Source organism: Suncus etruscus, chromosome 1 (assembly GCF_024139225.1).
Source record: "Suncus etruscus isolate mSunEtr1 chromosome 1, mSunEtr1.pri.cur, whole genome shotgun sequence".
In the NCBI taxonomy this organism is placed as follows: Eukaryota; Metazoa; Chordata; class Mammalia; order Eulipotyphla; family Soricidae; genus Suncus; species Suncus etruscus.
Window position 1 is genome coordinate 173,883,420 of NC_064848.1, and position 25,336 is coordinate 173,908,755.

General features: G+C 41.8%; 1 protein-coding gene and 1 non-coding gene across 2 annotated transcripts in view; one reads left to right on the forward strand and one right to left on the reverse strand.

Annotated features, from left to right (window-relative positions):
- VMP1 (vacuole membrane protein 1) overlaps nucleotides 1–25,336 on the reverse strand; it is a 130,489-nt gene that overhangs the window by 40,552 nt on the left and 64,601 nt on the right. The window contains exon 8 of the mRNA XM_049772183.1: nucleotides 1,663–1,743. Within this exon, the coding sequence (XP_049628140.1) occupies nucleotides 1,663–1,743 (81 nt within the window). The remainder of the gene's footprint in view (nucleotides 1–1,662; nucleotides 1,744–25,336) is intronic.
- On the forward strand, nucleotides 24,796–24,867 carry TRNAA-AGC (transfer RNA alanine (anticodon AGC)). The gene has a single exon. It is a non-coding gene; the product is annotated as a tRNA-Ala (tRNA).

A 25,336-nucleotide genomic window follows, 5' to 3' on the forward strand; every position in this document is an offset into this window, starting at 1 on the left:
AAAAAAAAAAAAAAAAAAAAGAAAGTTTGTCTTACATGTAGCCAATTTGGGTTTAATTCTTGGAATCCCATTTGGTCTCCTGAGCACTGTCAGGAGTGATTCCTGAGTGCAGAGCTAAACCCTGAGCACTGCTGGATACAGCCCATAAAAAAAAAAGTTTGAGCCTTTAAGTTCGAGGCACTGTTACTTCATATACAGTTCATTTAAAAATTAAAAAAAAAAAAAAAGTAAAAAAAATTCTTTTTTGGCCACACCTGGCTTTGTTTAGGGCTTACTTCTTTCTGGTTCTGCACACAAGATTCACTGTTAGTGAGTTTGGGAGACCAGATGGGGTGCCAGAGATCGAACCTGGGCCGACTGTATGTAAGGCAAATGCCCTACCAGTTATACTATCACTCTGGCCTGATATGTACTGATTTTGATTCTCACATTAGCCTTTGTAGTAAAGTGTCTTATTGCCCCATTTTATTTTCTTTCCTTTGAAGGGAAAGTGGTGCATATGGCCTCAGTACAGTCAGCACTGGTGATTAAGGAGAGAGTCTAATTTTTGCTGAGTGCCCTTTCTATCTATCTTCCACCATTACTCTATCTTCTGGGCCCTTCTCACTGAAGATCACAATGAGCAGGATGTACTGACCACCTCAGTGGCAGCTTCTTCTTTTTTTATTTTTGCCTGAGGGACATGGCGGGAAAGCATTGTTTGGGCCATATCTGGCAGTGCTAGAAGATTGTATGTAGTGCTGGAGGAGATTGAATTGGTATTGGTCACTTTTTTTTTTTTTTTTTTTTTTGGTTTTTGGGCCACACCCGGCAGTGCTCAGGGGTTACTCCTGGCTGTCTGCTCAGAAATAGCTCCTGGCAGGCACAGGGGACCATATGGGACACCGGGATTCGAACCAACCACCTTTGGTCCTGGATCGGCTGCTTGCAAAGCAAACGCCACTGTGCTATCTCTCCGGGCCCAGTATTGGTCACTTTAAGGCAATCACCTTATCCCCTTATCCTCTGGCTCCACAATGGCTTGCCTTCATAGTTCACTGTAGCTAGATGTTTCCAATGGCTTTCTAATGTGTTAATGTCACTTAAATGAAATTCTATATTAATTTTTTCTTAATACTTGAAACTTTGGAAAACAATTATAACTTGTTACTTGCTTAAATGCACTTCATTATAAAGTCTGTGTGGGAAGGATAAATTTTGACTTTTGTTGTTACTGAATTAAACTATTTAGATATTGTCATTTCTACATGATGAAATACTTAAAAATTAATAAACAATATATGACTCTTTCCAACAGAGAACAGCTCATCTGCTAAAATGACAGATTAACAAAATTACATTCTATTAAAATGACAGTACATTTGTTCATTTTGAAGTATATCTTTTTTTTTTTTTTTTTTTTTTTTTGGTTTTTGGGCCACACCCGTTTGATGCTCAGGGGTTACTCCTGGCTATGTGCTCAGAAATCGCCCCTGGCTTGGGGGGACCATATGGGACGCCGGGGGATCGAACCGCGGTCCGTTCCTTGGTAGCGCTTACAAGGCAGACACCTTATCTCTAGCGCCACCTTCCCGGCCCCTTGAAGTATATCTTTAAAGATAGTTCAAATCATAATTATGAAATCATCATTTACTGGAACTTCTATTAATGCAATTTACTTACTGATGCACAGGCCAGAATTCCAAAAAATCCAACCTTCTGTATTAGGTTTTGAACAGCCAATTTAGCCCGGGTCGGAAAGTCCTGTATAAAAAGAAAGTACAATATTTTAACTGTGTGAAGGAATACAATGGTTTAAATGGGGACTGTTGTTGAGAATATTCTGTCCCAGAATGTAGTGAGAAGAAAAAAAAATTGATTGGAGGAGGCGAAAGGTAAATATGAAATGATGGGCAATAGGGGTTAAGGGGTCTCAGGTGCAATGGTGGTGTTAAGAAAGGACATAAGGGGCCAGAAAGATAGCATGGAGGTAAGGCGTTTGCCTTTCATGCAGAAGGACAGTGGTTCGAATCCCGCCATCCCATATGGTCCCCTGTGCCTGCCAGGGGCGATTTCTAAGTATAGAGCCAGGAGTAACTCCTGAGCACTGCCAGGTGTGACCCAAAAACCAAAAAAAAAAAAAAAAAAAAAAAAAAGAAAAAAAAAGAAAAAAAAAGGACATAAACAAATGTTCATGTTAGAGTAAAAATGATGAAATCATGAGACTCAAACATTAACAACCAAATTAAAAAAATGTTGCTGTTAATGATGGTAAGCTAGGGTGGAAAGTGGTGGTATAGGAAGAACTCTGGGAACATTGGTGGAGGGAGGTTGACGCTGGTGGTGAAATTGGTTTAAAACCCAACTATGAATAACATTTTGTAGTTGTGTTTGGGTCACACCCAGCAGTGCTCAGGGGTTACTCCTGGCTCTGCGCTCAGAAATTGCTCCTGGCAGGCACAGGGACCATATGTGATGCCAGGATTCAAAGCACCATCCCTCTTGGATCAGCAGCATGCAAGGCAAACGCCCTACTGCTGTGCTATCTCTCTGACCCCTATGAGTAACTTTTTAAAACACAGTGATTTAAAAAAAAGACTCACATTCCAAAGGCATTGATTCATTTAAGGAATAAAAAACACGTTTATTTTTTGGGATTCCCTTGAGAGTAGAGAAAAAATATAATAAACAAATTGGAGCAAATTAATTTCTTTTGGAAACATTGAGATGCCATATTTTTTTGTTTTTACTAGTAAAATGCACCAGTTTTGTTCTATAAGAAATATCGAGGGGACAGAGCAATGGCAGAAGCCATAGAGCGTTTGCATTACACCTCCTGACCTAGGACAGACCGAAGTTCAATCTCCCCTTGTCCCATATGGTCCCCCAAGCCAGGAGTGATTTCTAAGCGCATAGCCAGGAATAACCCTGAGCGTCAGGTGTGGCCCAAAAACCAAACCAAAAAAAAAAATTGGTTTCTTTAAGTAACGGTAAGTGAAAACATCTTTGCCAGAAGACAATAACATAAGAAAAAACTAAGCATTCTGTATCCCCCAAAGCACAATAACATCCCTAATTTTTGCAAACATTTTATCAAGTCTTTATCTACTTTGTTGTGTATGCATAAATATATAGTACAATTATATAATAATTTAGATTTAGCTTTATATAATTTGATTATGTCCTAGTAAAACTAAACAATGTTGTTCACAATATAATTTACATTTTTTTTGTTTGTTTTTTTTGCTTCTTGGGCCATACCCAGTGTCGTTCAGAGGTTACTCCTGGCTATGAGCTCAGAAATCGCTTCTGGCTTGGGAGACCATATGGAACCCCAGGGGATTGAATCGCAGTCCTAGGTTAGAGCATGCAAAGCAAATGCCCTACCACTTGTACCACCGCTCCTTCATTTACATGTATTAAGTTTAGTTTTTCTTCCACTTTTTTTTGTATTTGTATAAATATGTTTAATGACCTGGACTGGATCTCCGGCACCCCATATGGTTTCTCAAGCCCTGCCAGGAGTGATCTGAGTGCAGAACTAGGAGTAAGCCCTAAACACCACTAGATGTGCCCCCTTCAAATCCTCCCCACCAAAAATACCCCAAGCACCTGGCATTTCTGGTGTAATAGTACAAAGAGGGTAAAGTGCTTTCCTTGTACGAAGGCAACTTGGGTTCAATTCCTGTCACCACACATAGTTCCCCAGCAGTGCCAACACAGATCTGAGTGTAGAGCCAGGCAGAACTCCTGAACATCTATGGTTATAGTAAAAAACAAAAACAATAAAACCTGAATCCAGGGCCCGGAAAGATAGCACAGCGGTGTTTGCCTTGCAAGCAGCCGATCCAGGACCAAAGGTGGTTGGTTCGAATCCCGGTGTCCCATATGGTCCCCCGTGCCTGCCAGGAGCTATTTCTGAGCAGACAGCCAGGAGTAACCCCTGAGCACTGCCGGGTGTGGCCCAAAAACAAAAAAAAAAAGAAGACAAAAACAAAAACAAACAAACAAAAAAACACCTGAATCCAGGGTCTGGGGAATGTGACTGAACATCCCTTATATACACAAGATTTTTTTTTTTTTTGGTCACACCCGGCAGTGCTCAGGGGTTACTTCTGGCTCTATGCTCAGAAATCGCTCCTGGCAGGCTCGGGGAATCATATGAAATGGCGAATTCAAACCACCGTCCTTCTGCCTGCAAGGCAAATGCCTTACCTCCATGCTATCTCTCCAGCCCCAAGATCTGTTTTTTGATCTTTGGTACCACAATATAACAAAACTCAATCTAAAAGTTAATAATTTTCATAGCAATAGTATAATGGGTAGGACGCTTACCTTGTATGTGGCTATCCCAGATTGGATTCTCACCAACCTGTATGGTCCTCCGAACCATGCCACAAGTGACTTCTGAGTGCAGAGCCAAGAGTAAATCCTGAGTAATACTAGGTGTTGTATACCCCATTCCCACCTCAAGACCCTGTTTCCTGACTCTTTGAGATGATATGTACACTAATCAAAATTTCAACGACAGTGGCTGGAGTAAAGCAGGTAGTGCACTTACTTGTCTTGCACGAGGCAGGCAGAGTTGGGTTTGTTGCCCTGAGACTGCTGGGAGTAACCACTGATTCGAAATCCAGGAATACACCTTAGCACTGTTAGGTGTGGCTCCCCCCAAAACAAACAGCAAAAAAGGGGCTAGGGAGCATATATGCCTTATAAATGCCCCTTTAGCACTGCATGACCTCTTTCTCCAGTACCCATGAAGGAACTTGAGCACTGCCAGGAAATATCAAATTATATAACTAGATTATAAACCAGTTAAGAAACTTTATTTCCCATTCCCCTTATGTTGTTGTGACGATTGAAGTCACACATTTTCACTGTGGTACAGTGTGTGGAAAAGGAATGTTTTGGCTGTGCTACACTAACAACAGTGCTGCTGGGAAGGCATTCAAAGTGTGTTGGTACTGGTGGCTGAATTGGTGACTTCAGACCCTGCCAGGAGTCGAGGAGCTATTCCTAGGCCTGACTCAGGAAATTTTATTAATCTAGACCAAGTGCTAAAAATGTAATATTAAGGCTAGAGTGCATGCTTTGTATGAAAGAGACCAGGGTTCAGTCTCCAGAGCTGTATCCAATCCCATGACCATCACTGGGAGAAATCCCAAGCACTGAGCCTAAATATTATTCAGTATTTAGGTTGTGGCCTAAAACAAACACATATATTTAAAATATGATTTCAAGGGGCCAGAGAGAGAGCGCAGCAGTAGGGCGTTTGCCTTGCATGCGGCAGACCTTGGACGGACCGAGGTTCAATCTCCCCGTGTTCCATATGGTCCCCCAAGCCAGGAGCAATTTCTGAGTACACAGCAAGGAGTAATCCCTGAGTGTCACTGAGTGTGGCCCAAAAACCAAAATAAAAAATAAAAAAATAAAAAGATTTCAAGACTTTTTATAGAGGGGCTGGAGAGAGTGTACGAGAGTTATGGCAAGAACAGGACTTAATGCACTTACTTGCTTTGTGTGTTGCTAATCCTAGCTTGATCTTAGCACCAAAAGGTCATCAAGCTCTGCTAGAAGCAAGAGTTGATCTCTAAGCACAGAGCAAGCTGTGGGCCCAAAACTCAGTGAGTTAAAAGAAAAGAAAAGAAAAGAAAAGAAAAGGCCCTTTATAGCAATCCACACAAATAAATGGAAGGATAGTTAATTTTCTCAGGGCTTATTCCTGGCACTGGATTTGGTGAACTTGAGGGAAACTATAGGGTGCAGTTATCGAATCCAATGTGCTATGTTTTCAGCCTCCACGATGATATTCAAATGTTAAGAAAAAATAGGGGCCGAGCGGTGGCGCTAAAGGTAAGGTGCCTGCCTTGCCTGTGCTAGCCTTGGACGGACCGCGGTTCGATCCCCCGGTGTCCCATATGGTCCCCCAAGCCAGGAGCAACTTCTGAGCACATAGCCAGGAGTAACCCCTGAGCGTTACCGGGGTGTGGCCCAAAAACCAAAAAAAAAAAAAAAAAAAAAAAGATAGTACAAGAGTTAAGGTGCTTTGCTTGTATGCAGATGAATTGGGTTTGAATGTTGGGTACCACACATTGTCCACCACTGGTGTTACTCCTGAGTACAGAACCAGAAACTGCTGGCTATGTCCCCCAAATGAAAATAATTTAAGGGGCCCGGAGAGATAGCACAGCGGCGTTTGCCTTGCAAGCAGCCGATCCAGGACCAAAGGTGGTTGGTTCGAATCCCGGTGTCCCATATGGTCCCCCGTGCCTGCCAGGAGCTATTTCTGAGCAGACAGCCAGGAGTAACCCCTGAGCACTGCCGGGTGTGGCCCAAAAACCAAAAACCAAAAAAAAAAAGAAAATAATTTAAAAAAAGATTGCCGGGCCGGGGAGATAGCATGGAGGTAAGGCATTTGCCTTTCATGCAGAAGGTCATTGGTTCGAATCCTGTCATCCCATATGGTTCCCCGAGCATGCCAGGAGTGATTTTGTGCATGGAGCCAGGAGTAACACCTGAGTGCTGCCAGGTATGACTCAAAAACCAAAAAAAAAAAAAAAAAAAAAAAAAAAAGCTTTTTTCACCATCTAGGCAGCACTTTTTTTTAAAATTATCTTTATTTAAACACCGTGATTACAAATATAATTGTAGTTGTATGATTACAGTCATGTAAAGAATGCCCCCCTTCACCAGTGCAGGATTCCCACCACCAATTTCCCAGATCTACCTATTCCCCACCCCACCCACACCTGTACTCGAGACAGGCTTTCTTTTCCCTCATTCATTCACATTGTTATGATAGTTTTCAGTATAGTTATTTCTCTAACTGCACTTATCACTCTGTGTGATGAGCTTCATGTCATTAGCTGCACCTACATGGGAGGATGGGGGGAAGTAAGGGTTGGGACTGAGGCAGTAAAATATTAGAAATGAGCTTTGTAGGGCAGTATCAAGGTCACAATACAAGATGGATATTATGGATATATAGAATATATACTATCAATATGAAAACAAGGAGAAAAAATTTCCACTGACTGTCCCAACATAAACCAGTGCTAGAACAGCCTGCCCTCCTCCCGGAGCGCATTCCCATTAGTGTAGGGAGAGATAGGGGGAAAGCCTGTTGACCCCTATAGAGTCCACCTAGACCGGTGCCCAGGGAAAGACTGAAGTCCAGGGGAGAAAAACCCTATACCTGGCAAAAGCTGGTCTCCAGAATCAAAGAGGAAACCGGAAGCCAAATGTCTGCCGGCCCTCCTCCCCATGCACCTCCCCCCTGGAGTACAGAGGGAGGGGGGAAGCCTGAGGACCACTAAGAGTCCACCTGAACCCACTTCTGGCCATCTGAGCTGGCACCCAGGGAAGGCCTGGAGTCAGGAGAAAAAGACAAGGAATGGCTGGGGGCCTGCCAAGCCTCCCAGCACTCCCCAGGCTAGGGAGAAAAGCTTTGGCATGGAGCGTCCCCAAACCCCATACCTGGCAAGAGCTGGTCTCCAGAATCAAAGAGGAAACTGGAAGCCAGATATCTGCCTGCCCTCCTCCCCATGCACCTCCCCTCTGGAGTACGGAGGGAGGGGTAAGCCTGAGGACCACTAAGAGTCCACCTGAATCCACTTCTGGCCATCTGAGCTGGCACCCAGGGAAGGCCTGAAGACAGGGGGAAAAGACAAGGACGGCTGGGGGCCTGCCAAGCCTCCCAGCACTCCCCAGGCTACGGAGAAAAGTTTTGGTATGTGGCCTCCCCAAACCCTATACCTGGCAAGAGCTAGCTCTTTCCTAATTTTTAGATTATTAGAGGATAGGCAGCACTTCTTGAGTTAAAAGAAACGAAGTAAGAACAAAAGAAAATAGACTCCATGCTCCTTCAAATTTCTAAATGCTCATCATCAAATTACCTTTAAAATCTTCCAATGATAAGAATTACACTTATCTAAATTAAAAGAGTAGAAACTTCCTTTTATTTTTTGCTTAAAAAAATTTGGGGCCGGAGAGATAGCATGGAGGTAAGGCGTTTGCCTTTCATGCAGGAGGTCATCAGTTCGAATCCCAGTGCCCCATATGGTCCCCTGTGCCTGCCAGGAGCGATTTCTGAGCCTGGAGCCAGGAATAACCCCTAAGCACTGCCGGGTGTGACCCAAAAGCCACAAAAAAAAAAAAAAAAGAATTTGAAGGCCACAGATATGGATCAGTAACAGAAGTCACTTTGCTGTATGAGGCTCTGAATTTGAGTCATGTTTAGCTGGAATATCTAACAAGGAAAGTAAGAGTCTTTTTAATGGGGAAATTTACTTTTTTAAAAAGGCTGAAAGCTGTACTGAAAATGGGTTTCAGAGAGTTTATGTTCATTAATACATGCAGTGAACATGCTACTTTCAGTTCCTATATTTTCTAGATCTTTCATAATATTCTCTGAATTAAAGCTGTAGTCACATAATAAACACTTCATGAAATTGTATTTAAATCAAACATTACTGAATCTTTCACAATAAGATACCAGTATTAGGGCCTAGAGGGGTCTCAAACTCATGGCCCTCCGTACAACATTTTGTGACCCTGCCCTAGAGGAATCTTTTTTTTGTTTTGTTTTGTTTTAGTTGTTTGGGTCACACCCCCCAATGTTCAAGGCTTACTTCTGACTTTGCACTCAAGGATCACTCCGACTTTGCCTCCTGCGGCCCCCAGGTAAATTGAGTTTGAGACCTCTGGCAGTGAATGAGAGGATAGAGCATTTGCCTTGAACAAGGCTGACTCCAGTTCAATGCCCTGATTGAACCATGGTCCCCCTGAGCCAGGAGTGATGTCTGACTGAGTAACCTCCGAGCATCACCAGCTGTAACCTAAAAACAAACTAAAGATAAAAAACAAAAGAAAACAACAACAACAACAACAAACAGTATTGGGAAAAAAATGCAGCATAAGGGAGTATTTTGTTGATGCTTTTTCTTTGACAGAATAATAAAAAACAAACTCAGGGAAGCACTAAGTATGGTACTGGGAAAGCTAACTCTTCCAGCCCCCTCTTCTTTGCTATTTTCAGAGGTGTTCAGGAACTACTCTCAGTGGTGTTTGGAGATCAGATGATGCAGACAGAGAACGTGCACCAGCCCTTGAGACATTCTCTGGGTCCCTAAAAACAGTGGTTTGGCTTGATTTTTGGGCCACAGAAGGCTGTGCTCAAGATTCTCTGTTCTTAGCGATCATTCCTGGTAGTGCTTATATGTAATTCTAAAGACTGAATCTGGGTTGGTAGCATGCATAGCCACTGTTGTATCTTGCAGCCTCTGAAAACATTTACTGCCTAAAAATTTCTGTGATATTTAAATAAAATAAAAGTAAGAAAAGCCAAAAACTTTTTTTCTGGGTCCGGAGAGATAGCACAGCGGTGTTTGCCTTGCAAGCAGCCGATCCAGGACCTAAGGTGGTTGGTTCGAATCTCGGTGTCCCATATGGTCCCCCGTGCCTGCCAGGAGCGATTTCTGAGCAGACAGCCAGGAGTAACCCCTGAGCACCGCCGGGTGTGACCCCCCCCCAAAAAAAGAATTTTTTTCCTATGTGATAATTGCTATTTTATTTTTCTTGTTGCTCTGTAGTTTAAAGATTCTTTATATCGTTACTATCAGTGCTTTTTCATTATTTGCATGCCTTTTTTTTGGGGGGGTGGGGGGAAGTGCCTAGTAGTGCTCAGGGGTCACTCCTGGCAGTACTATCATAAGTACCATACCTGCTGTACTATCTTTCCACTTTGATAGATTTCTTTCTTCTGGTATTTGTGGGGAAACAACACATTCAGCTCTCAGTGTTTAGAGCACCACAGATGATGCCAGGGACTGAACTGGGATTGTTATATGCAAGAGAAGTGCCTTCCCTTACTATCTCTCCAGCCCAAAAACTCTTTCATATATTATTATTATTACTATTATTATTATTATTTTTTTTTTTTGGTTTTTGGGCCACACCCGGCGGTGCTCAGGGGCTCCTGGCTGTCTGCTCAGAAATAGCTCCTGGCAGGCACGGGGGACCATATGGGACACCGGGATTCGAACCAACCACCTTTGGTCCTGGATCGGCTGCTTGCAAGGCAAACGCCGCTCTGCTATCTCTCCAGGCCCTATTACTATTATTTTTATTATCTTTTTTTTTTTTTTTGGTTTTTGGGCCACACCCAGTGGTGCTCAGGGGTCACTCCAGGCTGTCTGCTCAGAAATAGCTCCTGGCAGGCACGGGGGACATATGGGACACCGGGATTCGAACCAACCACCTTTGGTCCTGGATCGGCTGCTTGCAAGGCAAACGCCGCTGTGCTATCTCTCCAGGCCCTATTTTTATTATCTTTTTAAGACAGTGCTCAGAAGCTACTAATGACTTGATGCTTGGGGATCGTTCTTGGCATTGCTCATGCAGTGCAGAAGAACAAAGCCAGACCATAAGCATAGAAAAGCATGAGCTCCAGCCTGTTGAACTACTTTTTTATTGATTTTTTGTTTTTGTTTTTGGGTCACACCTGGTGGCGCTCAGAGGTTACTCTTGGCTCTATGCTCAGAAATCACTTCTGGCAGGCTCAGGGGACCATATGGGATGCCGGGATTCGAACCACTGTCCTTCTGCATGCAAGGAAAATGCCTCATCTCCATGCTATCTCCGAGGCCCCTCTTATATTGATTTTAAAGTAATACTACTCATTAAAAATATTCATATTTTCACTTGCTTCTCAATTTAAGAGGGAAAATTACATAGTCTAAATTATTTTACAACTAACCTAAAGACTATGCATACATAAAAACTCAATACTTGTCCCCGGAAAGCTCTTTTACCAAAGTTTTAGAGAACATTTTAAACAAAACTTGCTGTTCTCTTTAGGCCATCACATAAGTTGAGAAAATATGCATCAATAATAAACAATATTTGATCCCCCAGCATATCATATGGTTCCCCAAGCCAGGAGTGATTTCTGAGCACATAGCCAGGAATAACCCCTGAGCATTACTGGATGTGGCCAAAATAATTATATTAACTTAAATACTGAACCACTCAATACTTAGTAGTTCTGATATATTTGTGAAAACACTGTAGCAATTTAAATCTGATTACTTCTGTCATTTTTCATTTAAAAAAATCTGTACAACACCAAATTCCTCTTAGTAGTTTCATTTTTCTGCATTCACATTTCATAACATTACCTGATTTCACAATTTAAAAGCCCAAGAAAAAGTTCATTCCCCTCAATCTAAAAAAGTACAGCACACATTTATACTTAGTAATCACATACTGCTTTTTACATTTTTCACATAAATATAAATAAAATTAGTGTTTTCACTCCCACAAATGATTGTATATGAAAATTATGCCTCTGAAAGTAATGAGACTATGAACACCTATCCAGAGACAGCATAAAGATAGATGGAATAGTTACAATAAGGCCTGTCTTTGAGACTTCATTAAAGATGGAAGAATTTTTAAAAAATTAATAAAGATTGAAAAAACTTTAAAATATGACTATTTTTACAGGTATGCAAATCATATGCGCTAGTCCATAGAGCCATCACCCTGGTCTCTACAAGGCTAATTATAATTAGCATTCAAAAAACAAATATTTTCACATAAAGATATATCAGAGAAAATCATATATATGTATATACACTAACAAATTAGTCAACTGACAAATATATGGTATAATATATTAAAATAAAAAATATTTTTGGCTATACCTGTAATATCTATTTTTAAATGGTAATATTCATTTCATTCCCTAAATAACTATATGGTATACCTCTTTAAAAGTAACTAAAAGGGGGCCGAAGAGATAGCATTGGAGGTAAGGCGTTTGCCTTGCATCCAGAAGGTCGGTGCTTCGAATCCCGGCATCCCATATGGATCCCCGAGCCTGCCAGGAGCGATTTCTGAGCATAGAGCCAGGAGTATCCCCTGAGCACTGCCGGATCTGACCCAAAGAAACCAAAAAAAAAACAAAACAAAAAAAAAAAAAGTAACTAAAAGGGGGCAGAAGAGATAGTACAGTGGATAAAGCACTTGCCTTGCACCTGGCTAATGCAGGTTCAACGACCTACATCTCATATGATACCCCAAGCACTGCCACAGTTCCTGAGTGCAGAGCCAGGAGTAACTCTTGAGAATTGATTCATGTGGCCCCAAACCAATATAATTTTATTAGTATCTTTAGAAAGATTTTATTTCTGTAAGAGTAAGATTATAAAATTTTAAAGCCTCAGTCCTATTTGGTTTGTGGTTAGAAGAGTCAACCAGGGGCCGGAGAGATAGCATGGAGATAATGCATTTGCCTTGTATGCAGGTCGGTGGTTTGAATCCTGGCTTCTCATATGGTCCCCCGAGCCTGCCAGGAGCTATTTCTGAGCATAGAGCCAGGAGTAACCCCTGAGCACTACCTGATGTGACCCCAAAACCAATATAAACAATGTAGCGGTCTCTGGAAAATTATGTACAGTTAATATGCTATTGGGAAAGATATAAAAGAATTATATGATAATACATCAGGAAGAAAAAGAACAACGAGGCCAAAAAGTTTTACGGGCATTAGGTATAAAAAGTGAGTAAATCACTTTCTCTAAGAAGGATAAAGAGGGAATTGGCTCACATCTGTGTTAGGGAAGTATTTAACAAAATCTTATAGCACTCAAGTGGGACTGCACCTTATATAATTTGAGAGAGGCAAATTAAGACAATCAAGAACTGCAAATGGAACTGCTATGAGCTTACAGTCTTTGCCTCAAGAAGCAGTAAAAGTATCCATTTATAGTTTTGATAAATTAATGCAGATTCCTATCAGATAAAAGGACAAGATGTCTAGATCAGCTTTTGCCTTTTTTCTTTGCGGGTGGAGGGAGTGGAGTACATCTGGAGGTATTCAGGATTAAAGTGGAATTGGCAGCATCCAAAGCAAGTTCCATAAACCCTATACTATCCCTCCAGCTCCATATCCCTCTTTTAAAAGGATTACCAGATTAATTATTTTGTTTATTGCACTTACTGCTTTGCCTACATAGAACAAAGATTGTCAGGCAGAGACTAAGGATGTAGCTTAATTTAGGTAGAGTGGATGCTTCACATGTATATGGTGTTAGGTTCTATTCCTGGCATGCCCCTCCACCCATACCTCCCTTCTACCCTCCAAAATCATATAGCTATGTTTTCACACTTTAACGCCCATAGCAGAAAAAAAAAAAGCGGATAAAGATGGTCAAGAAACATTTCCTTAAATATTCATCATGAAGGAAGAAGAAGGCTCAAAGGGATGGAGCACATGCTCTGCATGTTTGAACCCCTGAGTTAATCCCTAGCACTGAGGGCAACTCAAGCATGCTGGGGGTAGCCTTTGTTCTTCCGCGACCCCTTCCCAAAAGACTCACTATGAGAGAACTACTGATCTATTAGGACGAAAACACTTGGCTATGTTAGAAACAAATAAAATCACCCTTTGGAACAGTAAACAAACATAATACTTATTCTGCCATCCATGTCTTATATTAAAATTCGATCTTGGGTCAGGTCAGAACCATAGGAGCACTCAATAGCTGTAATACAGGGTGGGGCAGTTTTTAGTGTGTTACAGACTCATGAGCAAAACCACAGCATACAGAGCTTGTCCAGTCTAAGTTTCAATGAAAGAGGCCTTTCTAAAGACATTTTACAAAAGGTGTTTGAAATACAAACCTGAAAAAAAAAATCTTAAAATTAGGTTAACAAATGTAACCTAATGCCTACGAACTATTTATTTTTTCTATATCTACAAACAGGTGTGTAAATAAAAAGAACAAAGCTGAAACAAAAACTATATTCTACTCCAACGTCTAAAGCAAACTGGAAAAACCTTACATGTTTATTACAGTGATGTTAGCAACTAAGCTGTGTTTACCTTACTTCAGTTATAAAACTGCCTATCTCCAATTAGAATAGATTCTTCCCTGCAACAATTTTCTTCCTATTTTAATCTTGTTTGGGGTCTTCCTAGAAGAGCAGGGGAGCCCACTAGAGCCACACTCAGGAAGAAGAGGGCAGACCATGTAGCAGCACTTTGGACTGGAGTGGGGCCCTGTGCACAATAAGCATGCATTCCTCCCCTCAGAGATATCTCCCAACTCCTTTCTATTTTAATTTGGCCACTGAGAGTGAGCACAGCTAGAATATAAATCATTTTAAGCTTTCATAAATTTTTATTTTTTCCTGTGTGAAATAACTAGCTCCCATTTTTTAGCATGTCTTCTATACCCTAGATTTTGTTACAAAATCGCTAAGTAGGATAAAAATAATTTCTGGGATGCTGAATTTAAGGATTTTCATTAAATATACATTTTTCAGTAAAAATCTGGCTTACACTTCACTGTCAAGCTAGAAATACAGGGCCAGAGAGGCTAGAAAGATGGTATAGTGGGTAGGGCATTTGCTTTGCATGTGGCTGACCTGGGTTTTGATCCCTAGCATCCAATACGGTTCTTTGAACCCCACCAGGGGTAATTTCTGAGTGCAGAGCCAGGACTTACCCTTGAGCACTGGTGGGGGGAAAAAAGAAAAAAAAAGGAAGGAAGGAAGAAAGAAAGGAAGGAAGGAAGGACGGAAGGAAGGAAGGAAGGAAGGAAGGAAGGAAGGAAGGGAAAGAGAGAAGGAGGGAGGGAAGGAAGGAGGGAGGGAGGGAAAGAAGAACTAAAGAAATAACACAGTGGGTAGGGCACTTGCTTTGCCTGCAGTTTAACTGGGTTCGACCCTAGGCACTAGAGTGCTTTGAACCCCTCAGGAGTGAACCCTGAGTGCAGAGCCAGGAGAAGCCTTGAACACAGCCAGATGTGGCCCCCCTCAAACCAAAATGTCAGAAGTGCACAGGTATAAAAATGCACACTTAAAATATATACTATGAAGGACAAAGATGAAACGCAGATGTTTAACATTTGACTTGCATGTATGATGCCCTCTGGGTTTGATATCTCCTCCATCACAACAGAAACAAATAGGGGCTAGAGCAATAGCACAGTGGGTAGGGCATTTGTCTTGCATGCTGCTGACCTGGATTAGACCCCCAACATCCAATATGGTCCTCCAAGCCTGTTAGGAGTAATTTCTGAGTACAAAGACAGGAGTAACCCCTGAACTCCACTGGGTGTGGCCCAAACCCCATTGCCCCCCCCCCCAAAGCCCTTTAGAACTATGATCAGTAAGTTTCTCAGTGGCAATTCACATTATTATTTTGGTATCAAATTTCAATTCTCTTTTCTGTTTAGTTAGTTAATACTGTTACAAGAGTGAGTTAAAGAAAATGAAAGTCTGGACTGAAACAGCAAGGAGAAAAGTTGAAAATAAAGTAAAAGTTTCTGGAGAAAGTAAAATGTGGCCTTAAACTGTAACTACAGAACTCTTTTAAGTGCTATCATTTTCTTGTTGAACCAAAGGCAAGTTAAGTGACCTTTAGTACTAAATCTGACTGTGCTAGCAGATAGAATATCCTGCAACAGTATCCTTCAAAAGAGACCACTTATAATTGGTTCATCTTGATGGTACTTTGTGGTAATATCATGAGCCTGCTCTGAAAGAAGAGCTAGCAGGCCTGCCTTTTCAAAAAATAAATGTTGGGTGTGGTTGGCTGATTCTGAAAAGAGAGAACTACAGCACAAGATTTGGTCGTTTTGACATGGCCTTTCTAAGATAAGGGTGTATAAACTTTCAAACTTTCACTAATGCTAACATTGATAATGGTAAAGTCCGTCAGTTTAACCCCTTGCAAGCATGCAAGTGATCTTGAGAGTAAGAAGCTTTTCTGTGGAAGTCCTGACGCAATACAAACCATAGCAGTTACTGTGAATCTTAATGCAAACCCTCTAGAGTCCACGTTGACAAATTCTTTAACAAGCCCTGTGGTTACAGGGAAGCTGGTTTCACTCTGACTCACTCCTGCTCAAACAGTTTACTGGAAATGAAGGGGAGGGGGAATTTTCAGAGAAGTCATGTGACGGCCAGACAAACCACAGCCAGTAAAGATTCAGCAGAGTCAAAAACAGGGCCTAGTAACCACCGACACCCAGAGTGTTCCACAGTGGCATTAAGTTATATGGAAATGAGGCCTGCTGGGTTTCAGATCATTCACATTATGAACTTTTTAAAAACTCTGCATGTGAATAAACAGATACTTCACAAGGGAAAAACCAGCAGGATTGGCTGGCATGGTATGGTCAACAGCATAGACATGATAGAAAAAGGTACACAGCAGAGGATAGTATTGAAGGCATGGGGCAACTCTTCAGCGAGAGCATAAATTACTCATACTTTCCCAGTCTCTAAGCTTCAATGAACATATGCATGATCATTAGCAAAAGAGAGTCAAGGGGGCTGAGCAGATGGCTCAGAGAACTGGAGAGCATGCTTTCCATTCAGGTGCTCAGGGTTTAATTCCTAGCACTGACCAGTCTCTTGAACATCTTTGGGAGCAACCCAGGAGCAATGAGGTAGGAGTAGATTCCGAGTACCACTGGGAAGAGTTCAAATCCCCAAAACAAACACAAAAGGTAGTCAAATGAATCATGTCCACCTTGTCTTTGGGGCGGGGGGGGGGGTGGTGGTGGTGGATGTTCACTGGCTAGATTTTTCTGAAAAGAAAATGCACTAGCCCTAAGTATAAGAACCAGGTGGAAGAGATAGTAACCAGGCGAAGGTCCTGGGTCTGTATGTACCAACCAAGATTACAAGCCCTGTTCTTCTGTCAGTAATGCAGGAATGATCCCTGAGAGCTGCACAGGAGTGATCCAATAGCAACAAGGTGGGAGTAAGCCCTAACCACTGCTAGTATAAGAAATAAAAAAATTAAGACCTAGATGAAGAACTGAAAACATTATAAAGAATCAACTTTTTTTTCTTTTCAGTGTTACTTATTTTCACTAATAAAATAATGTAAATAATAGGAGCTTTCTGAATAGGACAGAATTCTATTACATAAAAATACAAGGTTTCTTTTTGGCTGTAAGTAAACTTAAATCAAGAGTATTTAAATTAATTTAGGTTTTTAGTATTAATAAATCAGAGTATTTATTTTTAATATTAAATTAGATTAGTATAAATATTAAAGTAGTAACAGAGCTATAAATGTTCCCTTAAAATAAGATTAAATCCAGAAACTATAAAATAGCCTTTCAGGAAATACTTAACCAATAAAATTTCATAGACTCACAAATTACATGCAACAGAAAGATGAGCTAATTAAAACTAATATGTAAGGAAAAGCACATTATCTTTTTTTTTTTTTAATGGGGGGAGCCACAGTCACAGTGTTCAGGAGCTATACTTGACAGGTGCTCTCAGGAGTGACCTCTGGCAGTGCTCAGAGAACCATATTCAGTGAAAAGAAAGCAGGATACCTACCTGCTGGCCTACCTCTCTGGTCCCAGTCCCAGACACATTTATTATCTTTGAACGTTTCCTATAAGAACTATCTGTTTCTTATAGGAAAGAGAAACAGTAAGTTTTCACACAATGAGCTTACATGTAATGCTCTGTGAAAAAATAATTCTAGGAAAACAAACTTATTCAAATCATATTCTTCCAAGTAAACATGTACAACATTCCTACTCTGTTATGCAAGTTTTAAACACAAAGCACCACAGCCACCCCCTTTTACTTCAATAACACTAGCTGCTTACATTATGAGAAATCTAGCAAATAAATCAATTCATTTTCAAATTCTTTTATTCCTGAATTTGCTTTAATGCTTCTTTTTAAGCTTTTTGATTGTTTTTGGGCCACACCAAGTGCACTCAGAGGTTACCCTTGGCTCTCCGCTCAGAAATCACTCCTGGCTCAGGGGACCATATAAAATGTTGGGACTCGAACCCAAGTCTGTCCTGGGTAAGTAGCGTGCAAGGCAAATGCCCTACTGCTGTGCTACCACTCTAGCCCCTCTTTTAATGTTTTTTTTTTTTTTTAGGAGGGGTCATACCCGCCAGCTCTCAGGGGTTACTCCTGGCCCTACGTGCATAAGTAGCTCCTGGTAGGCTTGGGGGATCATATGGGATTCAAACTGGGGTCTGTCTTGTGTTGACTATGTGCAAGGCAAACACCTTACAGCTCTGCTATTGCTCCAGCCTCTCTTTATATGCTTTTAATGGCTATAAAATAAACAAATTAACACCACAATAAACTTCATTTGTTTCTAAAGTATATACTTTTATAAACCAGTTTTAATGTCAAAAATAACTAGTTCTTTAATTTAACGGTGTCTTATTTACTATCCTCAACCCTTGTAGACAGTTTACTATTAAATATGTGAAACAGGGCAGGAGCGATAGTATAGTGGGTAGGGCATTTGCCTTGCAGGAGGCTGACTAAGGTTTGATTCCTGGCACCCAATATGGTCCCTAAGCTCCACCAGTAATCCCTGAATGTAGAACCAGAAATAAGCCCTGATCACTGCTGAGTATAACCCCAAAAGTAAACAAAATGAAACAAAAACATGTGAAACAATTCAATCTTTCCTACAATGCACTACCATTTATGTTGTATACTGTGGGAGAGAGATATGAAGATGCTCCTGGTAATGTTGCCTTTACTTTCCTACTTGACTCTTCTTCACTTATTCAAAGTATATATTGCATCAGTAGAATGAGTAGTACAGACAGGACCAGGCAGGCTATTGTGGAAAACAGGGACTTTTGCTGCCATTGCTCAAGAATTTACATACTCTTAGGAGATAAAGGTAAAATCCACGAGCAGCTTTGCAAGGTAAAATGTGGTAAGTAACAAAGAAAGGCAGGGCAAGAGACAATTTTCAAGGGCTGGAGAAGAGTACAGAGGTTTAGGTACTTGTCTTATATGTAGCCAACCCAGGTTTGAGCCCCATTACCCCAAGTCCTGCCTGCCTGGAGGAAGCACAGAGCCAGGAATAAACCCTGAGCACTGCTGGGTGTGTGTGACCCCCCAGGTCCATAAAAGGATAATATCCAGGGATTAGTTTTTGTTTTGTTTTGTGGTCACACCCAGCTAAACTCAGGGGTTACTGTTGACTATGCTCAAGAATCATGTCTGGCCATGCTCAGGGTACCATATAGCAGGGGTGGCGAACAAGTTCGACACAAAGAGCCAAAATTTTAAACTGTGAGAGTCAGAGAGCCACATCGTGCAGTGATCTGCCAAAACAGACAAACTCACACAAAAGCACATAATTTTAACAATAATCTATTAAACACATATTGCACTTTGCCATTTTGAGTGAGGGTCAAAATCCTATAGTGATGGTGAGGGTGTACTGCGTCCTCCACACTAAGAACTCATGGCAATATGTGACCAAACATGTGACACACGGGTCCACTAGCTGGCCCGTGCAGTTGTTTCCGAAATATGGGAGACAGGATGACGCAGCCTGGGGGTGGGACTACGTGCTTGGAGATCTCTCCTTAGAGGTCCTTCCTCAGAAGCAGCAGAACAAAATCCAAACTTGGCCAAGAGCCACAGTATACAAAATAATGATAAGAGGCAAAGAGCCGCATTCATTTGGCCGGGAGCCGCATGCGGCTCGAGAGCTGCGTGTTCGCCACACCTGCCATATAGGATGCCAGGGATCAAACCTGGGTCAGCCATGTGCAAGGCAAGTGCCTTATAGTTTTATTTAAAAAAATAATCTTTTTTGGAGCTGGAGAGATAGCATGGAGATAAAGTGTTTGCCTTGCATGCAGAAGGTTGGTGGTTCGAATCCCGGCATCCCATATGGTCCCCTGAGCCTGCTAGGAGCAACTTCTGAGAGAAGAGCCAGGAGTAACCCCTGAGTGCTGTCGGATGTGACCCAAAAAACAAAAAATAAAATAAAATAATTTTTTTTTTTTTTGTGGCTTTGTATGGGAGCAGACTAGAATGGGACATAGGGAGACTAATAAAGAATAAATAGTAGACTATTAAGTCACAGGCTATATTCAGGGAAAAGATGAAAAAGTTCTGAGGCACTCCACTTGCAGGGATAGGGCAAAAGGGAAGTAGAATTAATAAATCAGCCTTCCTGAATGTATAGAGGCAAAGAGGAAGATAGATGATTTCAGATTTTGCCTGAAAAATTAATTGTAAAAATGATGATATAATTAACAGAAATGAGGAACAAAGGAGTAAAGGAAGATCATAAACCTTGCCTGAAATAGACAAAGCTTATACATAAGTAGCTATTTATTGCAGCTTAACTTTTATAAATGATACTAGAAGTGCTCAAGGTCATAGGAAATTACATTCATTCATTTAGTGAATGACATTTAGTGAAACAGACGTTTAGTGAAAATAGGACAATAAGTCAACAGAAAAGGAAAATGGTTAGTGGAAAAACACTACCTAATTTCAATAGTGTATTCATAAAAATAAGTAGGTACCATAGGAATCAGATTTTAAATATCTACAGTATGAAATCCACCACAATCACAACTGATGTAAGCCAAACATTTAGTTTTAGGTATGTTATCTACTTAACAATTGCCTAATAAAAGTATATATTCAAACCCTTTAACCTAGTTGAAGAGCATATAATAAAATAATGAGTTCCAAGTATTTTCTAGTACTTTTTCTATTCATAAACTTATTCTGGGGCCCAAGTGGCAGTGGTGCAAGCGATAAGGCATCTGCCTTCCCCGCGCTAGCCTAGGACAGACCGCGGTTCGATCCCCCGGTGTCCCATATGGTCTTCTAAGACAGGAGCGATTTCTGAGCACAGAGCCAGGAGTAACCCCTGAGCTTAACCGGGTATGCCCCCACAAACAAACAAAAACTTATTCTACAAAAAGGCTTAACTTTCAAGAAGATAAAACACATTTTCTTTTTGGTTTTTGGGCCACATCCAGAGAGACTTGGGGGTTACTCCTGGCTCTGCGTTCAGAAATGATTCCTGGCAGATTCGGGGGACCATATGGGATGTTGGGGATTGAACATGGGTAGGCCTCTTGCAAGGCAAATGCCCTACCTGCTATGCTATTGCTCTGGCCCCTAAAACACATTTTTTTTTTTTGGTTTTTGGGCCACACCCGGTAACGCTCAGGGGTTACTCCTGGCTATGTGCTCAGAAGTTGCTCCTGGTTTGGGGGACCATATGGGACGCCGGGGGATCGAACCGCGGTCCATCCAAGGTTAGCACAGGCAAGGCAGGCACCTTACCTTTAGCACCACCGCCCGGCCCCTAAAACACATTTTCTTAATCTCAGCAGTCCAAAATTTAAAAACCCACTCACAATTATTCAATTTATTTAACTTGCTATTCTAGCCAGTTGATTCAACTTTGTTATAACTAAAGAGATGCCATCAAAATTATATCAGACCAAAAACAAAGACAAAATCTACTGTCTTTGGGGTAGGTGATTATAGCAGGCAGTGCTTGGGAAACCATGTAGTGCTAGGTCTCTCACACGAAAAGCATATGAACCAGCCCTCTGAGTCATCTTCCCAGCTCTACTATTTTTATTCACCTTTTCTTCCCATTGTAATAGCTGTTATTGTGATGACCAGTGTCTATGTCTAGCTGTGGTACTGGCAAATTTAGTTATGGTGCTGGCAGAGGCCACATATCAAGCTGTAGTGTTTGCAGACCAAGTCAGGAGAGCAGCTAAAGGCTGCTGTGGTTCAGGTACATATGCTTGATGGGGTTGGCACTCTTTTAATTAAGGTAGTCACCAATTTGCACTTCCTGGGTATGGTGCATGCACATCATTTGGTTGGGCTTGTTGGGGGTTGCACCTCATTTAGTTGTGGTTTTCACCTACTAGATGTAAGTGGCAGGAAATACCTATGGCACTGGGTATCAGAGAGCAGAGCTACTAGGTTCAAGTAGCTGAGCTACCAGGATTACAATCTGTATGTACATGTATGTGTCTTTATGCAACAAGGCACTGGAAGCCACTGGCCTATTTCCTGTGCTCTGCCCACTCTCTTTTTTGGGGTAGGAGCTGCATTTGGTTATTATCAAGAGTCACTTCTGACTTTGCACTTAGAAATTACTCCTGGAAGTGCTAAGGGGACCACATGGAATGCCAAGGATAGAAATCAGGTTGGCCGCATGCAAGACAAGAGTGCACTATCTCTCTGTACTATCCTCCCTACTCTCAGTTTACGAACTATTAAGAACTGCTTAGAAGAGTGTAAATTTAAAAATGTAATGTTTTATTTATAATTTTGGGGCTATACTTCATGGAGCTAAGAGGTTACTCTCAACTCTGTACTGTGCTGTCATTCTTTGTGGTGTTAGAGCAGGGGTCTCAAACTCAATTTACCTGGGGACCGCAGGAGGCAAAGTCAGGGTGATCCTTGAGTACAAAGTCAGTAGTAAGCCTTGAACATTGGGGGGTGTGACCCAAACAACTAAAATAAAACAAAACAAAAAAGATTCCTCTAGGGCAGGGTCACAAAATGTTGTATAGTGGGCCACAAAAAACAACCTGCGGGTCGCAAGTTTGAGACCCCTGTGCTAGAGGAACAATATAATGCTGGAAATCAAATCAGAACTGGCTACATGGAAGGCAAATATCTTAACCCCTGTACTATCTTCCAGCCCTATAAAATCCAACCTCTAACAATAAGTAAAACAAAAATGAACACTAAAATTGCCAGAAGGGCACAGGAGCTAGCTCAAAGGGCTGGAACACATAGTCAACCCAGCACTAAAAAAAAAAAACCAACTCCTGAGGGGGCCAGCGAGGTGAGGCTAGAGGTAAGGCATCTGCTTTGCAAGCACTAGCCTAGGACAGACTGTGGTTCAATCCCCTAGCGTCCCATATGGTCCCCCCAAGTCAGGAGCAATATCTGGGCACAGAGTCAGGAATAAGCCCTGAGTGTCACCGGGTGTGGCCCCAAAACAAAAACAAAAAAACTCCCCCAAAACCTCCTGAGTACTACCAGGTATGGCCTGGTAGCCATACTCACTGAGAAAGTCCCTGATATTATACAATAGTTCACTGAGTTGGCCTGGAGCGACTCCTAACTACAGTCAGATGTGCCACCTTCCTCCCAATAAACAAAAATCACCCCCCCATAAAAAAATAAAAGAAAAATGAGAATTAAGTCACATTGAAGCTTTTTCGTTTTGTTTTAGGTCATATCCCCAATATTCAGGGGCTACTCCTGGCATGGTGCTTGATCTTGATGGTGCTGGGACCATGTAGTGCAGGGACTGAACCTGGGCCTCTTGCAAACAAAGCTCCAGTCCACTGAGTCAGTTCTATGGCTACCATAAGGCTGCTTTTAAGGAGAAACGGATACTACATAAATAACTTCACAAGGTTTTATAAAAGCAAGAATTTACACTTTTATACATATTTTTATACATGCCATATTTAGAACTTCCTGTGAGGAAAAATGACTTCTTGTGATCTTAGTTATGCTATTCATTTGTCTAGAAAAATCTTCTTTCCCTACCAATAAAGGCTAGGCTATATTAAATATCCTTTTCTTGTAAATTTAGTTTTGCCATTTTTTTAAAAAGGCTACACCTGGCAGTACTCAGGAGTTACTCTTTCCAGGCTTGTTGCTCTGGGCAGGACTAAGAGGACCATATGCAGGGCTGAGAATCGAAACCAGGAGTTCTACATGTAAAGCATACTCTCTAGTCAATTGAGCTATTTCTTTGGTCCTGAATTTTAATTGTTATTGGAGTATAGGAGATAGATTGAGAAATATCATCAATGTATGTTCTACCAGGGAAATGCCCATTTTAATCCTCCTGAGATAGTTTTTAGAACTTCTTTTTCTTGGAGCTGCAAGTTTTGATACCAGCAACTTTTTACGGTCATGCTGAGAGTGAGAAGTTTCTTTTTCTTGGAGATAACCCCATTTCCTGTCTCTTCCAGGTCATCAACCAGTTCTTCGGGAAAAGATTTCTTTCTCCTGGGAAGACTTGCATGGCCTGCCAGCTGTCTCTTCAAGATGATTATTAACCAGATCCTCCTTGGAAAAAGTTTGCTTTTCATTGGGTTTGGAGAAAGGGACAGATGGCTCTTCCATTCTATTCTCCTCGAGATTTGCTGTTCTACTTTGTGGGTCTTTTACTTGTCTCCTCACTTCACCTCCTTCTGGATGGAGCCCTGCAGTTTTCTCAAGATTAGAAGGCACTCAAAGCCAGGAGTTTCTTTTCCTCCTCCAAGAGTTTCTGCTCCTAATTCTCTAGCTTCCTAGTAATCTCAGCAGCTGCTTCCTGTCTAATCCATTGCTTCAACTATGACATCCAGATTCCTTGCCCTCACCCCCTTCCTTTAGTTGTTTGCTGTTGTGATGACAGGGGAGCCATACACCTGGTTGTAATGTTTACTAGGGATACATATGTTTAGTTATTGTGCCTGCATGCACAATTGTTTTTTGTTTTGTTTTGTTTTTGTGTGTGTGGTTTTTGGGTCACACCCGGCAGTGCTCAGGGGTTACTCCTGGCTTCATGCTCAGAAATTGCTCCTGACAGGCACGGGGGACTGTATGGGACGCCGGGATTCGAACCGATGACCTTCTGCATGAAAGGCAAATGCCTTACCTCCATGCTATTTCTCTGGCCCCAAAGAGGTCACCAAGAGATTTTTTTTTTTTTTGTCACACCCGGCAGGCTCGGGGAACCATATGGGATTCTGGGATTTGAACCACCATCCTTTTCCTTGCAAGGAAAGGGCCTTACCGCTGTGCTATCTCTCCAGCCCCTGTATGCACAATTGTTACGGAGTGAGGGGAATCTCAAACAGCAGTGTCCCTGGGATCACACGCAGAAAGTGGGATGGTGTTGTGGAGTGAACTAGTGTCATCTTTCTTCCTGACAAGGCAGGGATTCTTCCACTAAGTCACTCCCTTGGCCTGATATACAGATTCGTATGGGGGGGTGTAGCTCAGTGGTAGAGCGCATGCTTAGCATGCAAGAGGCCCTGCGTTCAATCCCCAGCACCTCCACTTGCTTGATATACAGATTCGTTTATGAAATCTCCCCAGTCTTTCAGATGGGTAATTACTCCTCAACTTGTTCCCAAAGCTTCTCTCCAAATGCACTAGTGATCAACTTAGAGAACTGATTGATGTGTGAGGCAATACTGCACTTGTTTGTCAAATGTCAAATGTAGCCTATGTTCACAGTGACAACTTGGCCCATAAAGGTTAAATAAAAAATCAGTTGATATTTCAATATCTTTAGAGGTCTGGAAACTTGGGGCTTTGGCTAAGCTCTGAGAATACTGGAACTGAACAAATTTCCTTAAGAAATTTTTCCTGGGGCCCGGAGAGATAGCACAGCGGCGTTTGCCTTGCAAGCAGCCAATCCAGGACCAAAGGTGGTTGGTTCGAATCCCGGTGTCCCATATGGTCCCCCGTGCCTGCCAGGAGCTATTTCTGAGCAGACAGCCAGGAGTAACCCCTGAGAACCGCT